Source organism: Microcaecilia unicolor, chromosome 7 (genome assembly GCF_901765095.1).
Source record: "Microcaecilia unicolor chromosome 7, aMicUni1.1, whole genome shotgun sequence".
Lineage (NCBI taxonomy): Eukaryota > Metazoa > Chordata > Amphibia > Gymnophiona > Siphonopidae > Microcaecilia > Microcaecilia unicolor.
The window spans coordinates 277,674,037-277,691,875 of NC_044037.1; the positions used below are offsets into that span (position 1 = coordinate 277,674,037).

Sequence of the window (17,839 nt, forward strand, 5' to 3'; positions counted from 1 at the left end):
TGTGCTAGAGACAGCAGAAGCTGCTATGTGCCAGAGAGAGGAAGCTGATGCTGAAAAACTGCAGTGGTATTTGACCTGTTAACCTTTGGGATCTCTGACCTAGTTCTCAGTTGGCTGCTCTAACTATTAGGCACATTGCACCAAAGAAGCAGTGGAGCTAGTAAACCATAGAAGCAGGAGACAGTGAAACAGAAGCAATAGATGTTGCTATGAGGTAGAGAACAAATATCTAGCTATAGTCACTGCCAAGGCTGTAAGAAAAAAAAAACAAAAAAAAAAACAATGGGATTGGAAACAGCAATATAGAGAAACTCTGCACAACAGCAGACATCAGTGAGCTGGAGGCTGAAACCTTGCAATGAATAACCAAAAACCGAGCCAGAGTTTTAATAAGTAGGAAATTATTATTTTTTTTTACTTCCTTGAAACTATATAGGACTAACTCCCAAGTGTGAGCAAAACAGCTCATTAAAAGGACCGTGCCTGAAGCCAGCAAAGCTGCTGCCACTCCGCAAAATCAGGGTGGAAATTTCCCATACAAATGCAGAAAACAGAGCACTGAAGAGCAGCAACAACAACAACAACAATAAAAAGGCTGACAGAAAATGTGGTAAGGAAAAAAAGAGGACTACTGAATAGCACAAACAGCCAATCCAACTGCTGAAACTCCCACATAACTTGCAGATACTTATAGAGCACACTCCGGACATCCAAGCAATGAAAATGCTGCTGCTGCTCCTCGACAATGCATGCTCTCCCAGTTCTGGCAGGGAAAATGACTGGTTCCTTCCTTCCTCCATAAGGTGGTGTTGACATCTCATGTTAATCAATCTGAGCTCCACTTTGTCCTTAAAGAACACTAGGAAGGGCTCCCTCCAACAAAGGGCCTGCAACTCAGAAATTCAGCGTATAGAAGACAAGGCCAGCAATCTGTAACCTGTCATTAAAATTGTCCGTAGTACCTAAAGATTGGAGGGTGGCCAATGTAACGTCTATTTTTTATTGTAAGTCTGTTTATTGACGTATTATTTCAACATTACATTCATAAATTTGTAACAAAGAACATTGCTAATACAACCATGGTCTATTATATCTGATATATGCGTCAAGTCAATTTCTTCAAAATATCCCCAATTTATTCCCTCCCCCATCTGACCTCTCCTTATCGTATAGATACTGAGACAGTATGTAATTGTAAACAGCTCACTTATCAGTATCTAGTAGCTATGATAATAGGTATATACATCTGTTAGAAAACATAAGCTGAGTTGTGCATGGAAGCCATCGCCCCATTGTTGTCAGTCCAAGATGTTCTTCTTCCTCCACCTCTCCCCCTAAATGCAATGTTCAGTATCTCTGCTATACTCCCTTTCCTGAGATCCCCTATACCCCACCCTGTCTCCTTCCCCCCCCCCCCTTTTACTGCAGGAAAGTCTCAAAAACTCAATTAATGTATGTCACCGTAAGTTATTGCTGAGTATATCATGTTTCATGTAGGAATGTGAGGGTCTCCCAAACGATTAAGTATATAGCTACGGGCTCTGGGTGCAAGAATATGGATATAGCTCTTCCAGGTAAACTATAATTCTTTTTGTCTTTTGACTCTCAGGTAGACACCCCTCAGTTCCATAAGCAACAAGGCATGGAATCTATTACGCCATTACCAATATGTGGGAGGATCCGGTTTAACCCAATTGATCATTATGCATTTTTTCCCTATTAAGCATGCTTTGTATATCAACAGGTTATGGTGAACAGCACTGGCCCCCTGTACGACGTCCATTCCCAAGATAGCATGTTCTGGTCTTATCAAAATGTTCTTATGTAGCAAAAATCCTAAAAACCCAAATATCTTGATCCAGAACTGTTGGATCTGTTGGCATTCCCATATAGCATGATAAAAGGTACCAGGGGCTTCTTTACATCTCTCACATGTAGGGGAATCCATTCTTCCCATGTTATAGAGTCTCGATCTAGATGTGTAGGCCCGTGTGATTATCCGACCCTGACATTCTCTTAGCTCTGCGCTGTGTATATTCCTAGGGATCTGTCTCATACTGCTCATCAGCATTTGCATTGTTATCCTTATGTAACGTCTATTTTTAAAAATGGTTCCAGGGGTGATCCAGGAAATTACAGACTGGTAAGCCTGACTTCAGTGCAGGGCAAAGTAGTAGAAACTATTATAAAGAATAAAATTACAGAACACATGGATAAACATGGCTTAATGGGACAGAATCAGCATACATTCAGCCAAGGGAAGTCTTGCCTCACCAATTTACTTCATTTCTTTGAAGGTGTGAATAAACATGTCAAAAAAGGTGAGCCGGTTGATGTAGTGTATCTAGATTTTCAGAAAGCTTTTGACAAAATTCCTCATGAGAGACTCCTGAGAAAATTAGAGTCATGGGATAGGAGGCAATGTTCTGTTGTGGATTAGGAATTGGTTATTGGACAGAAAACAGGGTAGGGTTAAATGGCCATTTCTTTAAATGGTGAAGGGTGAATATTAGAGTGCCACAGGGATCTGTACTGGAACTGGTGCTATCAACATATTTATACATGATCTGAAAATTAGAACAAGTGAGATGATTATATTTGCAGATTAGACAAAACTATTCAAGGTTGTTAAAACACACGCAGACTGTGAAAAATTGCAGGAAGACCTTAGGAAATTGGAAACTGGACATCCAAACGGCAAATGAAATTTAATGTGGACAAATGCAAAGTAAAGCACATTGGGAAAAATAATCCAAATCAAATAGTTACCTGATGCTAGGGTCCACCTTAGGGGGGTCAGCATCCAAGAAAAAGATCTAGGTGTCATTGTAGAAAATATGCTGAAATCTTCTGCCCAGTGCATGACAGCAGCAGCCAAAAAAATTAGGAATTATTAGGAAAGGGATGGTAAATAAGACCAAGAATACTATAATGCTTCTGTATCACTCTATGGTGCAACCTTGCCTAGAGTACTGCATTCGGTTCTAGTCAAAGTATTTCAAAAAAAGATATAACAGAATTAGAAAAGGTTCAAAGAAAAGTGACCAAAATGATAAAGGGGATGGAACTCCTTTCATATGAGGAAAGGCTGAAGAGGTTTGGGCTCTTCAGCTTGGAAAAGAGACAGATGAGGGGAGATATGATTGAGATATACAAAATCCTGAGTGGTGCAGACCAAGTAGAAGTGAATAGATTTTTTACTCTTTCAAAATGTAGAAAGACTAGGAGACACACAACAACGTTACAAGGAAATACTTTCAAAACAAACAGGAGGAAATACATATTTTTTCCACTTAGGCTCAAATGATCAAATCCCCCATGCTGTTCCAAAAAGTGCTGGAAAATAAGCATCAAAACAGCGCGAGGGATTAAAGCTCTCATGATCAAAGCTAATATCATACAAATTTATACACTACTAGTTTTGATCATTGGGGGACTTCTGTGGGAGGATTGTGCCTGGGTATGCGCCCAAGGCACAATCCTACCACAGAAGTTGTTTGACAGATCCGGGCTACAAAATAAACAAAGCCCGGACAGGAGGTACCCCTGCCCCATGCCCGCACACAAGAGCTAGACCTCTAGCCCCCTGGTGGCCCAGTGGTCATCTCCCTCTCACCCCCGAGGACACGGGAAGTCTGGAGGTCTGGTGGGTCTCCCTCCATCTCCCATGACACAAGGGTACAGGGAGGGGCTGGAGGTCCAGTGGAACTCTAGCCCCCCCAATGGCAAAAACCCCCCAGTTCCTGGTGGCCCAGAGGGCAACAGTACCCTCACCCGCCCAGGTGGCCTAGTGTCCCCAACCCCCCCATACCTTGAGGAGAGAGGAACACTCACCTCCTGGGGTGCCACTTTCAAAATGGGGGCACCTTGCTCTGCCTGGTGCATCCTGGGATGAACTTAGTGGGGCTTTAATACCATATAAGGGGAACTCCCTTATATGGTATCGAAGCCCCACCCAGTGCATCTCAGGATGCACCGGGCAGGGCACTGCCATTTTGAAGGGAATGCTACTCCCTCCTCAAGGTACAGGAGGGGGGTTTGGGAGGCACCAGGCCGCCAGGGTGGGGGGGGGGGGGGGTAGGGTTGCCCACTGGACCACCAGGGAATTTTTTTGCCATTGGGAGGGTTGGGCTTGAGCCCCCCTGTGCCCTTGTGTCGTGAGGGGTCAGGGGATGCAGACGGCCACTGGGCCACTAGGGAAGTTTGTCCCTCTGTGTGCAGGGGGAATGGGGGTTCATTGGACCCCCCCAGGACTGACTGTGGCAGCCTGGGCTGTCTGGCTTCTTTAGACGGGGGGGGGGGCTGCTTAACCCTAACACCAGTTCCGAGCTGGCATAGGGCTAAGGCAGTATTTCACTCACACAATCAGAGTGTAAAGCTCTTATCATTTAGATAAACTCTGTGGTATTCCCTGGCACAAGCATTGTTTGCTGCGCCAGACCACTCTGTTCACTGAACACTCGTAAATGCGGGCGCTAGTGCCCCTAGCACCCGAATTTACCTTCAGAGCCTCAATGAGTTAAGCTCTGGAACTCATTGCTGGAGGATGTGGTATCAGTGGTTAGTGTACCTGGGTTTAAAAAAGGTTTAGACAAGTCCAAAGTCTGCTATTGAGATAGACATGGGGAAACCACTGCTTGCCCTGGGATTGGTAGCATGGAATCTTGCTACTATTTGGGTTTCTGCCAGGTACTTGTGACCTGCATTGGCTATAGTTGGAAACAGGATACTGGACTAGATAGACCATTGGTCTGACCCTATTCTTATGTTCTTATATCTTCAAAGTCAGGTCCTTTAGTGCACAACTGGACAAAGGCTTGAAGAGCACAAACATCACAAGATTAAGATCCCATGGTGAGGAGGACAGATGTACTGGGAGGCACACTCCCCAAGAAGTGCATCACATCCTGATGAGCTGCCAGGGACTGGCCCCTGATGAAGTCCTGAAAACATGTTAGGGCCACCACCTGTGGAGGAGTGGCCTAGTGGTTAGGGTGGTGGACTTTGGTCCTGGGGAACTGAGGAACTGAGTTTGATTCCCACTTCAGGCACAGGCAGCTCCTTGTGACTCTGGGCAAGTCACTTAACCCTCCATTGCCCCATGTAAGCCGCATTGAGCCTGCCATGAGTGGGAAAGCGCGGGGTACAAATGTAACAAAAAATAAAATAAAATAAATAAATCACAAGCCAGACCCTTGATCAGACCAGCCTGTAAAAAATCCAGAATCAGTGGCAAAACGAGATTCGACAGCGCCAAACCCCTACAAGAAAAGTTGCACTGGCTCCCAATCAAAGAACGTATTGCGTTCAAAATTGCACCCTGGTTCATAAAATCATCTAAGGCGAAGCCCCGGCATACATGTCAGACCTCATAGACCTACCAAAGAGAAACACAACAAGATCAACACGAACTTACCTAAATCTCCACTACTCAAATTGCAAAGGTCTCAAATACAAAACAACCTATGCATCCAGCTTCTCCTATATAAGCACAAAATTATGGAACGCACTACCAAACGCCATGAAAACAATTTATGGCCACTTAAACTTCCAGAAATCACTAAAAACTAACCTGTTCAAAAAGGCATACCCTAAAGATCCAACCTAAATTGCCTGAACCCTGCAACACAACGAAGCCAAAACCATATTGGACATAACTAAACTCTTCCTCCTCCTTGTGACTTACTTCAGCAGAGAGATCCCTGACTGATAAGATGGAGGGAGAAACAAAATGGCTGCCGTTCGCACCACTGGCCCTGTGGCGACTGTCGACAGCGCGCCCGACACCTCCGAACAAGCGGAGCCCAGTGGAACGGTGAAGAAACAACAGCCAGCGAAAAAGGCCCCGAAAAAACCAGAGGCAGCACCGGACCCGAAGAAACCTTGAAGGGAGAGCAAAATTTACACGTTCCGGCTGCGTGAACTGCGCGACGCTGACGGACAGCAGCTGTTTGAACTTTTAAGCCATATCGGAAAAAATAGGTGGCCGCGCTTACGCGGTTCGCACCTTTCTTTTTTTTTTTTTTTTTCATTTGTTTAAACTGCCGCCGCCAAAACGCAAGAAAATGGAGGAAATTAAATCTGACGAGAAAAATTGCTGTTTAAAGTCACAGACACTGAATTATTTTCTTCTGTTTTTTTTTTTTTTTATAACCCCTCAATCATAATAAAACACTGGAGCTGCCTGCTCGTTAGAAGTCTGGGGAAAGAAAGGCTGCTTCTTTGAATTTCCTTTTATTTGATTTAATTCTTTTAAAGCAGCTGCCTGTTAAAAGTGGCTGCCTCTCCCAAAGACGGTACACCTTTCCAGAGAAAGGGACGGCCCTTCCCTGCTAAGCCAGGGAGATGGGGAGGAAGGGGGGTGGACTCGAGACACCCGAGTTTAACACCCCCGAGGCTGTCAAAGAAAGAAGAGAAAGGAAACCCTGTCAAGCCTCTAAATAAGATTCCAGGCACAGAAGAATTATCACAAATATCTGTAATATCTAAAGAGAAAAGGAGAGAGACTAATGGGCTCACTTCCTACCTGCTGGGAGACTGAGAAAATACTGAGGCTAAGGTCACATGGCCAGGGCTCCTATTGGCTCTCTACAGTCAGAGTTTTTTCTCAGTCTCCACCTGCTGGTAGGCGAGCACAACCCATCAGTCCAATCCTGGTCCGGTCCAGAGGGACGCTAAGGAAACCATATTGGACATAACTAAACTCTTCCTCCTCCTTGTGACTCTCCAATATGTTTATCACACATGAACTTTACCCTATCACAACATCACTCTGTATTTTGTTCATACCGGAATTGGCGATCGCCTTAATGGTATTATGTAAGCTACACTGAGCCTGCAAATAGGTGGGAAAATGTGGGATACAAATGTAACAAATAAATAAATAAATAAAATAAAATAAAGTAAAAGTATCTTCCCCCTTAGACCCTGATCTAGAAACTCCTCTCTGGCCCAGTCCTGATTCTCCTCCGACTGCGGAGAACAGCACTCCAGGGAGGTCCTCCTCCTTCCAGTCTACCTGCTGCCACTTGGAAAGGGTGAGGACCCCCTCTCATATTGCTGCCCCACCTGACTATTGGCCTCCTAAAGGAAGAAGGCCTTGTACATAGCCAGAACAAAATCGGGTAAAAAATTCACCCCGGAGGAGCCAGGCAACATCATGGCCCCAAGGGGAGACACAGGCTCTAACTGCGACAGCAGCTCTGACCCCAACAAGGCATTCAAAATGGCAGCGGTTCCCGCCAAAAAAATCAGAGCCACTGCCATTATCTGCCCTTCACCATTAATTACTCCCACCTTGTCTCCGCAAGAAGAGCAAGGATAGGGCACAGCCACCACCGCCGAATTCGCCACCTCAATGTCTCCTCGGCTGGCACAGAATATGCAATGCCCTGCTGATTTCAGGCTCTGGCGTTGACAAAGGGGGCAGTGCTTCAGGCACTAAGAACTCATCACACCACCTGCACCACCCAGGGAACCCACCGTGAAAAAAGCACAACTCCCTACAGGGAAACAAAGGCAACAGGAGAGGAACCCGGTGGCGCTGCGAGGAGCAGGTTGCAAGTAAGGCACTCAAACTGCTCAGCCATTTAAAATTGCCAAAAGTGTTTAATCTACTCTAGACTCCTCAGGCTCTCAAGGCTGCCTGGCTGCCACTAGACAAGAGAAGGCCAGCCAAGGAACCCAGCACAAAAACACCCCAAAGGGGTAACAGGGAGGGGGAATAGAAGGAGGGACTTGGCCACCATGGTCGTTCCATAGCTTAGGAGCTGTGAAGCAGGATGCCGGCGGATGGGTAATACCAAGCACTTTTTTTGATGTTTAACTTTTTGTTAGAAACTTGAACACAATAGGCAAACAATATCACAATATATATCTGCTCCTGATGTATATCTTGGTAATCTAGCTTTATTTTGTCAATATTTATGCACACTCATCTCCCTCCCCCTCTCCTAAAACATTAATTCACATCACAGGTCACAATAACTCTTCCCCCTTTCCCTAATCTATGCTCTCCTTCAACTCCTGAACACACAACCCTTCTGTGCATAAATACTGATACTGCAAAACCGTATGTACACAACAGCATTCCAGCACATTTGCAAATTTTCACTAATACATGGTTTTCTACAGCTCTAGCTGCCCTTAGCACATAGCTGTGTGCATTTATGCCCAGAGTGCTCTCTCAGGTTAGTGTACAAGTTGTAAGCAGGTCCTATTTGCATCCGTGAGCAAAATGTTGGCATTATGCTTGCGTTAAAAAGCCATATGCTAATAAAATGTAAGCAGGGACATGCGACTATAACACATTGCATATGGCAGTGCAGGCTTATCAAAGCCTTTTGGTGGAAAACAGGTAATTGCATGAGAGAAATCTTGGGGTACTCGATAGTCCTCACGTTTGAGAGAATGTTGTTGAGCATTCCAGGACAGTGGGAGGCGGGCACGCGAGAGGAATGCTTATTTCTGAGCAAATCCTGCATAGTGGGGAAAAAGTGCATTTTAAATCATTGGATATTGGACATACCTCCCTCTATCTGGTATTGGAGAAATAAGTTACACCAACTCATGCTATGGGAAGCGAGGGGAGCACGATTGACCCCTAAACGTCAGATGAGGTTCATGAGTGTGTGGGGGGCCATACATAAACAAGATATCGCCTCGAGCGCGCAGCCAAGTGCTAAATGGACTGCCTTGGGGACAAGAGGAAAGGAGACAAGATCGAGCATAACCATGCAAGCGGGAAGGGAGGGAAAGAGTAGGGAGGGAGGGCAATGGGAATAGGGTATATAAATGTGAGAAAATATTGGAACTATGGATATACATATGATTGGCACAAGGTAATTATAGTCAAGTTTATTGTTTCTGAATTTTCAGTTGTAATTATGCTGATGATGTACTTGCTAAAGTTCCAATAAAAACGTTATTAAAATAAAATAAAAAGCCATATGCTAAGCTATCAATGCATAGCTCTAATGTAAACTTACTGCGTCGGCCCCTAAGTTAATATTAGCAAAAAAAAGCATGAAAAGCAGATATTTTTCAATCCACATTACTGCAATGTATATAAATTCTTTAATTACTTATTAAACACAAGCTGGGAATAATTTGTTTACCTGTCCATTTTGACTTCAAGTTGACAGTATGCTGCGTAGGTAGCGATATTTTCCTGGCCACATCTTTCAGTAGACAGAGCACTAACATACAATATAAAGTCTGCATCCTCAACACCACCTCTGTTGGGTTCACCAACAGGTCCACAGTGCAAGCCATCTGCACTGCACATCATACATTGCTAAGACAAATCAGTGAAGAAGAAAGTGAAAGAAAATATACAGCCTTGTAAGGACATGCAGACTTAAGACATTTAGTCTAGAAAACTAACATTTCATAGCGACTGGAGAACAATGAACTGAACTGATCACTTGATGCCTAAGAATTGGGTACTAAGCCTATAAATCCTCCAATATGGATGCCTTCTCATGGCCCACCTCTGTGCTTGGGTGTCTTATACAGTATAGCCTGCAAAACTCATTTGTTCAAGTTGCTTATGGCTCCTTGGATCCTCTACCTGCACTACAGAACTCACCATGCACATACACTCAGCCACAGAATCTCTCTCTCTCTCTCTCTCTCTACGCCAAGCGGCAACCAGTCACAAACACCCTAGGCAAGGATAACACTCAGAGTTTGAGTGAAGCACAGCTGGGGTGGAGGATGGGGATTGCAAAAAACAGGACGTTTTAAGTGAGGTTCTACAAAGAGGAATAAGAACAGGAAACTAAGCAGGGGAATAAAAGATAGCCAAGGACAGACATTTTTAAACCTGCTAAATATAATGAAAAGTTGCATACACACACCTCCTTCCCACAGCATATTGCTCCTCTCCCCTCCATACAGGTACCTTACCTTTCTCTTCTCCTGCTGCATCCTTCCCCTGTACATACACTCAAATATCTCCTCTTCTGCTAATAAACCTGTTATCCCTGACACACAGACACCCATTTCTCTCCACTGCTGCTGCTGACCTGACCCCCTCCTCAGCACACAGGTGCAGCATCCCTCCTCCCGCATTTATCTGGCTGTTCATAGGGTCTCCACAGCTATTCCCACATGCTACTTGCAATTAACGCTGATGCCTTCCCTATGCTATGTTATGGCGTGGAGGGGCATTTTCGAAAGGGACGTCCATGTTTTAATATGGACGTCCTTGCAAAACATCCCAATCCAGAGGAGAGGAAACCCGTATTTTTGAAACAAGATGGACGTCCATCTTTCATTTCGAAAATACTGTCAAGGACGTCCAAATTCTTAAATTTGGTCATCCCTAGATTTGGTCGTCCCTAGACTTGGTTGGCGATAATGGAAACCTAGGATGTCCATCTCAGAAACGACCAAATGCAATCCATTTGGTCATGGGAGGAGCCAGCATTTGTAGTGCACTGGTCCCCCTGACATGCCAGGACACCAGCCGGGCACCCAAGGGAGCACTGCAGTGGACTTCATAAATTGCTCCCAGGTACATAGCTCCCTTACTTTGTGTGCTGAGCCCCCCAAAACCCACTAACCCCAACTGTACACCAGTACCATAGCCCTTACAGGTGAAGGGGGCACCTAAATGTGGGTACAGTGGGTTTGTGGTGGGATTTGGAGGGCTCGCTGTTTCCTCCACAAATGTAACAGGTAGGGGGGTGTGGGCCTGGATCCGCCCGCCTGCCAGAGTGGAGGAGTGGCCTAGTGGTTAGGGTGGTGGACTTTGGTCCTGGGGAACTTAGGAACTGAGTTCAAGTCCCACTTTAGGCACAGGCAGCTCCTTGTGACTCTGGGCAAGTCACTTAACCCTCCATCTCCCCAGGTACAAATAAGTACCTGTATACAATATGTAAGCCGCATTGAGCCTGCTATGAGTGGGAATGCGCGGGGTACAAATGTAACAAAAAAAAGTGCACTGCACCCACAAAACTGCTCCAGGGACCTGCATACTGCTGTCATGAACCTGAGTATGACAACTGAGGCTGGCAATCAATATTTTGAAAGATATTTTTTGCGGGTGGGAGGGGGTTAGTGACCACTGGGGGAGTAAGGGGAGGTCATCCCCGATTCTCTCCGGTGGTCATCTGGTCATTTTGGGCACCTTTTTGTGCCTTGGTCGTAAGAAAAACATGACCAGGTAAAGTCGTCCAAGTGTTCGTCAGGGAGTCCTTGTTTCTTTCGATTATGGATCAAGGACGTCCAAGTGTTAGGCACGCCCAAGTCCTGCCTTTGCTACGCCTCCGACACGCCCCCTTGAATTTTGGCCGTTCCTGCGACAGAAAGCAGTTGGGGACGTCCAAAATCAGCTTTTGATTATACTGATTTGGACAACCCTGGGAGAAGGATGTCCATCTTCCGATTTATGTCGTAAGATGGGTGTCCTTCTCTTTCGAAAATTAGCCCGATGGTGAAATAGGATAGGCAGGGGAGAGAAAGCAATGCTGGACAAGAGACAGGAGTTCAAAAATGTTATCACGATTAAAAACTTTAATCATAATTAAAATTTTTAAAACGTATTCGCATTGATAGTGTACTAGGGGTTCCCGTGATGATCAGGTAGTGAACGGACGCCCACGAGAGGAGCTCCCGAATGGAACCCTAGTTATTCTCTATTTAACACCCTTTTGCGGCATGACATCTGGATAGAAACGCCGAGGTAGTCCTCAACTTTCCTTGCCTCTCTTTTTGCTAACTGGAAGCAAGACTATAGAGCTTCGTATGGCGGGAAAGACACCGCACACTGTGAAAGAGTGGAACCGGCAAGCAGAAAACAAGATGGCGCTGGAACCATCGATACCCATGGTCACGCTGCAGGAGGAGATGGTTCGGGAACTTACCTGAAGTGTTGCTGTAATCCTTGAAGATAAGCTATCAAAGCTCCAATCATCAGTAGACGATATTAAGACATGTTTGGATTCTCAAGAAGCTCGCCTGCAGCAAGTGGAAGATCGCGTGGCCCATGTGGAGGACTGGTTGGCCTCAGCTGAAAATCGGCTGCGAGTGCTTGAGGAAAAAAATAAAACTCTTACCAACCGCCTTGAAGACCAAGAAAACAGAGCCAGACGAAATATCAGGTTGGTGGGAGTCCCAGAATTAGTTAAAGACAGTGAACTCCCCGCTTTAGTAGGCAGATAGCTCCTGGAGCAGCTGGGGTTCCTGACGGTGGCCCTCCCTATCAAGATAGAGCGAGCGCATTGGCTGGGAGGCACGGTGTTACCAGAGGGCCGATCACATACGATGATAGCCTGGGTCCTAAACTTCACAGATAAAGCTCAAATTACGGCGCTTTACAGGCACAAACGGGACCTGTGCTATGAAGGCAAACCCCTGCGGATCTTTCAGGATTATTCCAACCTGGTGGCAGGAAAGCAGAGAGCATTGGCCCCTCACTGCACGACTCTTTTCAAACGACGTATGCAATTCTCACTGCAATACCCGGCAAGAGTCCGCTTACACTATCAAAACAAGCAGCTCTTTTTTGAGGAACCCAAGAAACTACAGGACTTTATAGAATCGCTACCGCCTGTGAAGTAAAAAGTGGATCAGAACTGAGTTCGACATCTGCACGGTAACATTTATCCTACTTGACTGTTTATTTTTAGATCAGACCATCCGCATAATGCTACTCTTTTACTCTACGGTCTGAGTCGCTGGCCTTTCAGACAGGTTTATTGAGTAAGTTAGCCATCGTGAACGACTAAGGAGTCAGAGGGCCTGGTTACACTTGCTGGCTGCTTCATGGTTTACTGCCCGAATCTATTTCTGGCCATATTTGACTGGATTTTCACTTCATTCAGGATGTTGGTCCAGGATAGATGTCTCTCCTCGCGAGGGCTCGGGACCCTGGACTTTCATATCAGTTGAGTAACATGACAAGTGCGGGTTGCCGCAGAGCCCGAGGGCCTGGTCTTAGACTCGGGCTACCTCGTGGCTCGTCCAGAGCATTAAACTAAGGGTACAATAAGCCTCTTTAGATGTTACTTAAATGCCGTTGTTTTCGATGATGATTGCATGCCGCTTGGGGGTTATATGGGTGTGTTGTTACAGTAGTTTGATGGGACCGGGAGGGGGCTCCTCTCTACTTACACACTGGGGAAATATGGTTGCTTCTGTTGGGGGAGCTTTATTGTTTTTAGCAAGGATGGGAATGTTGGGGGGGAGGGCGGGGGAGAGTTGTATCCTGTGATTCTGGTTGAGGTGCGGAGTTTGTGTGATTGATTGGGAATGAGAATGGGTATGTGCGTTATGAGATTATGTGCAAAGGTGATAGCTGGACGGAAGGTTGTTGGGGGTCGAGGCTGGGAGGCCCCCTGATTTTTGACGATAGTAGGAGTTATGAACATCTTTTTAGTTATTCACTGCTAATATGACTGACTTAAAAATTACTACCTGGAATGTGGGAGGGATCAATTCGCCCATTAAAAGAACAAAAATCTTACAATACTTACAAAGAACAAACACAGATATTGCATTCTTACAGGAGACACATCTCACTGCAGGAGAACACGCTAAGCTTAAGCGTGGTTGGGTGGGAACCTTGGGATTCTCCTCTTTTTCAGGCAAACAGTGAGGAGTGGCTACTCTGGTTCACAAGCGCCTTGCTTTTGACTTACACAATACGATTACAGACCCGTCAGGACGCTACTTGGCACCCTTAATAACGTTTAAGAAATACTTATCTGAAATTCTGAAGATTCCAGAACAGGCTTATCCACCTGTTTCAAAAATATATGTTATTTACCACCATATAAGAAGAATAAGGAATCTAATGCTCAAAATGAAGGAGCAGAAGCTTCTTTAACTCAGATAATCCAAGAGGATGAGACGGGAACACCAGCAACACTAATTGTGACATTTGTATTGGAACCCGACCGTGACTGGATCCTGAAACAATTTTTTCATCACCGAGATGAACTGTTTATAAATTGCAAGATAAGAATATTTCCTGATATAGCTAGAGCAACCCAAAAGAGACGCCAATTATTTCTAAAGTTACGCCCTACGGTCTTACAATTGGGTGCCTTGTTTTAGTTAAAATTTCCCTGTAAATGTGTATCGAAAGTTAATTCAGTTAGATAAATTTTTTTTTTTCCTACTCATTTGAATTCTTTTCTAGATTCTAAGATTGCCATTACTCCTAAGCAACAACCTGCAATACAATCTACATCTACTCCGTAATTATGATTGACTTGGCACCCTTGGTTTCGCTTTAGATTTCCTCTTTAATTAGATGAAATATATTTCATGGAATTTTACCTTGTTTTCCCACACTTTGTGGACTGGAAATGGAGTAAGAAATAATATATGTATACTTATGTATTACTATATCATAATGTTTATTCTATTGTAATCCTTATTTTCCCTCCATTTTTGCATATCAAGAGTTTTCTTGACATTGTTAATACTGATATAATAATAATAATAATAATAATAATAAAAAAGAATAACACGTATCCTCCAGATTATTGGGGTGAATTTCCCCTGGGCTGGGCTCGTGATACAACCAAATATTTAGGAATACATATAGGGCTTGATCCGCAGATGATGTATTGGAAAAACATCACTCAGAAAGTAGAACTAATCACCGATGGAAAGACCTCCCACTGTCCCTTTTTGGGAGGGTGGCAGTTGTGAAGATGGTGCTCTTCCCAAAACTCTTATATGTACTCCAAACCCTACCCATGTGGGTCAAAACCTTAGAAGAGCGCCAATACAAAAGTGTTATCTGCCAATTTATCTGGCGAGCTCGCGGAGCACGCATTAGCTATGCCAAATTAATTCTGCCCAGGGATGGGGGAGGTCTGCATTTGCCAGACCTCCCTATGTACAATGTTGCGGCTATACTGAGATGGGTTCGAGAGGGAATGGGATTACCACCTAAATCTGCACCCCCAGATTTCATGGAAGGGTGGTGCCACCCCTTCACCTTTATTAACATCATGCATGGGGGGACCCTGGGGGTGGGGGTGCTGATGCTCCCACCTTTCTTTCGCATAATGCGTCAGGCTTGGAGATGGTGGCGGATCAGGGTAGGGGGAAGCGCAAGAGCGTCACCTTTCTTACAATTTGTGGGGAATCAGGGATTTCTCCCAGGGATAGACTCTGCAAGATTCCGTGAGTGGAAGTCCAGGGGATGTTCGGCGGTTGGGAGACTTCTTACAGGTAAATGGGGGCCAAATGCCATCTTTTGATCAGGTGAAGTCTCGATTCTTATTTTCTACAATATATGCAGGGTAGGCACTATTGTAGCCATCTCCTACAATCATACCATACATCCTTATCATGGACAGATTCAGATAGAGCACTTATGGGAATCTCATACAAAACTAATACTCTGTCTAACTGGTATGGATTTCTGACCTGGCAGATTTAGGCTATCTTGATCGATTAGCGATGGATTGGACTAATGACTTGGGAGAGAATGTTTCTCTAGACACCCTTAGCTCTCTTTTCTCAAATCTAGGGTCCCTCAGGCTGATCTACAGGAAACTCAATTTAAGCTACTGCATAGATCATATATTACTAAGGCAAGGGGAAAGAAACTGGGGATGTGTCAAGATGACACTTGTGAGAAATGTGGGAGGGGGTGGGTACATGGCTCCACAGCTTCTTAGAGTGCCCTACCTTAGCTGCCATCTGGAGGGGTGCTATGAATGCTTTGGAGACTGTTGTGGGACCTATTACTTGGGATTATACCTTTCTCATGCTGGGATGGGATTTGAATCTAAGGGAGCAAGGGATAAAACCCATGGGCATAAAATTCTTACACTTAGCCACTTTAATGAAACTTCTTGTTATTCCACGTCACTGGGTGGATGCTAACCCTCCCAGCTATGTAGAGTGGCAGCACAGAATGATAGAGCTGGGCACTTATGAGCTCAAAGATGCTTCTCTGAGACATACCCCTGAATGGGAATATTATAAAACATTGTGGCTTTCTTTTCATGCTCTACCTGGGATGCCCTAGGGTATTGGGGTTAGGATGTTTGGGAGGCCCCAGTATATAACCCTCTGTTTGGCTTGAAATTTATACTGTGCGTGGGAGCAAATGTAAGGAGATGAATGTGAGAGAATGGAAAGATGTTGGGTGTAACAGGTATGAGTGGGGGGTACAACTATATTCAAAATAAGAAACCTTTGGAGGGTTATGAGGGACAGGCATTCCACTATGCTGAATTCAGCAGCTGTAGAGGGAGCAGAAACTCCAGAAGGACGACCAAGTAAACATCAAACAAGGGTCTACGTTAGCTGAGATTCAGAAGATGCTGCAATGGCCAAAAACTGTAACTGCTGGAGACTGAGCTAACAGGAAGATAAAAATAGGGAAACCAAAGTATGTGAATGAAGGCTCATGGTTCAGTATTTCAACAGAGGCCAGTTCCAACTGAAATGAAAGTTGAAAGGAGTAGGAAGAAACTGCCAAGCCAAAAAATGTGAAATATCTGCTTTACTCCATTAATGATCAGATACTAACGGGACCTTTCTTTTTTTCTATAAGAAGAGTAAAACATCACTGATTACATAGGTTAAAATTTACTCTTTGCTTGGATACTGTGGAGGTAGTTTTATATTCAGAAAGAGTGAACAATTGTATTTTTCACTACACAGATTCTGACAGATTTTCATGTACTGTCACTTTGGATATTTTCCCAGAAACATCATGTGCACACATTTAGACCTGCTATTTGGTACCTATAACTTTCCTGAGATAAAAAAATATATATGCACATTTTTGAAAATTCAAAAGTATGCAAAGAAGTACGAACCCCATTCCAACCCTACTCTCAGAAACCTGTGGACAACAAACTGTATGCTGGAGAGGCAATTTTATAAAATTACCTCTTGGGGAGTACATTGCTTATGACTCGTAACCACTTGTAACCACTCACCTCCACCTACCCTCCTCTCCTCCTTCCTGTACACATTAATTGATTTGATTTGCTTACTTTATTTCTTGTCGATTAGATTGTAAGCTCATTGAGCAGGGACTGTCTTTCTTCTATGTTTGTGCAGCGCTGCGTACGCCTTGTAGCGCTATAGAAATGCTAAATAGTAGTAGTAGTAGACTTGTGCAGTACTGGGGGTCACTGTATGAGCCTATTGTATGAAGAAACAAAGGCATCTATATTGTTTTAAAATAAACAGACTTTTTTTTTTGGATATTGCACATAGACACTCTTGTTATAAAATTATTCCCACGCTTGTAAAATTGGGGGCTAAGGTTTATTCCTTTGTTGACCCAGGACATTTAAGTAATTTTGTGGAGGCTAGGAAACTGCCAGTTCTGATTGTAGCGTCCTCTCCCATAGTGAATGTGGCTGACACAGAATAGTTAAGTCTTCTATGTATAAATGTTAATGTAACTAAGCCTCTGGAAGAAATTTCCTGTTCATTTTCTTAATATATTGGAATAGGTTCTCCTCCTTTCCATTTTCCTTTGCCCCTCTCTCCTTTTTCTTTTTATTGAGGTTGTAAATACTGTCTAAGTCCATATTTGAACTTCCTTTTTTTTTTAATTGATGGTAGTTTCTGGGAATAGATGGTATTTTATGTTGTCAAGTGTTCTACATGAGATGTAATATAAACTTGCTATAAATATAAATGTAAAAAAAATGATCCCCACACGTGAATCCTTGGAACTAGAGACCACAGGAAAATTTACTTCCCACATTTTTAGGTTCAGGTTTTACTTGCACAAAGTCACAGGAATATATTTTTTTTTTCACCTGCACACTTAGCAAAGCCAGGAAACATATGCCCCCAACTGCCACAGGTACAGCTCTGCTTTTGTTTCCCTTTTTTTTTG

The 17,839-nt window shown here is 44.2% G+C and overlaps 1 protein-coding gene across 1 annotated transcript in view; it reads right to left on the reverse strand.

Moving 5' to 3' along the window:
* The window catches only part of LOC115474371 (leishmanolysin-like peptidase), a 124,741-nt gene that overhangs the window by 60,928 nt on the left and 45,974 nt on the right, over window positions 1-17,839 (reverse strand). The window contains exon 6 of the mRNA XM_030209818.1: window positions 9,117-9,295. Coding sequence (XP_030065678.1) covers window positions 9,117-9,295 — 179 coding nt within the window. The remainder of the gene's footprint in view (window positions 1-9,116; window positions 9,296-17,839) is intronic.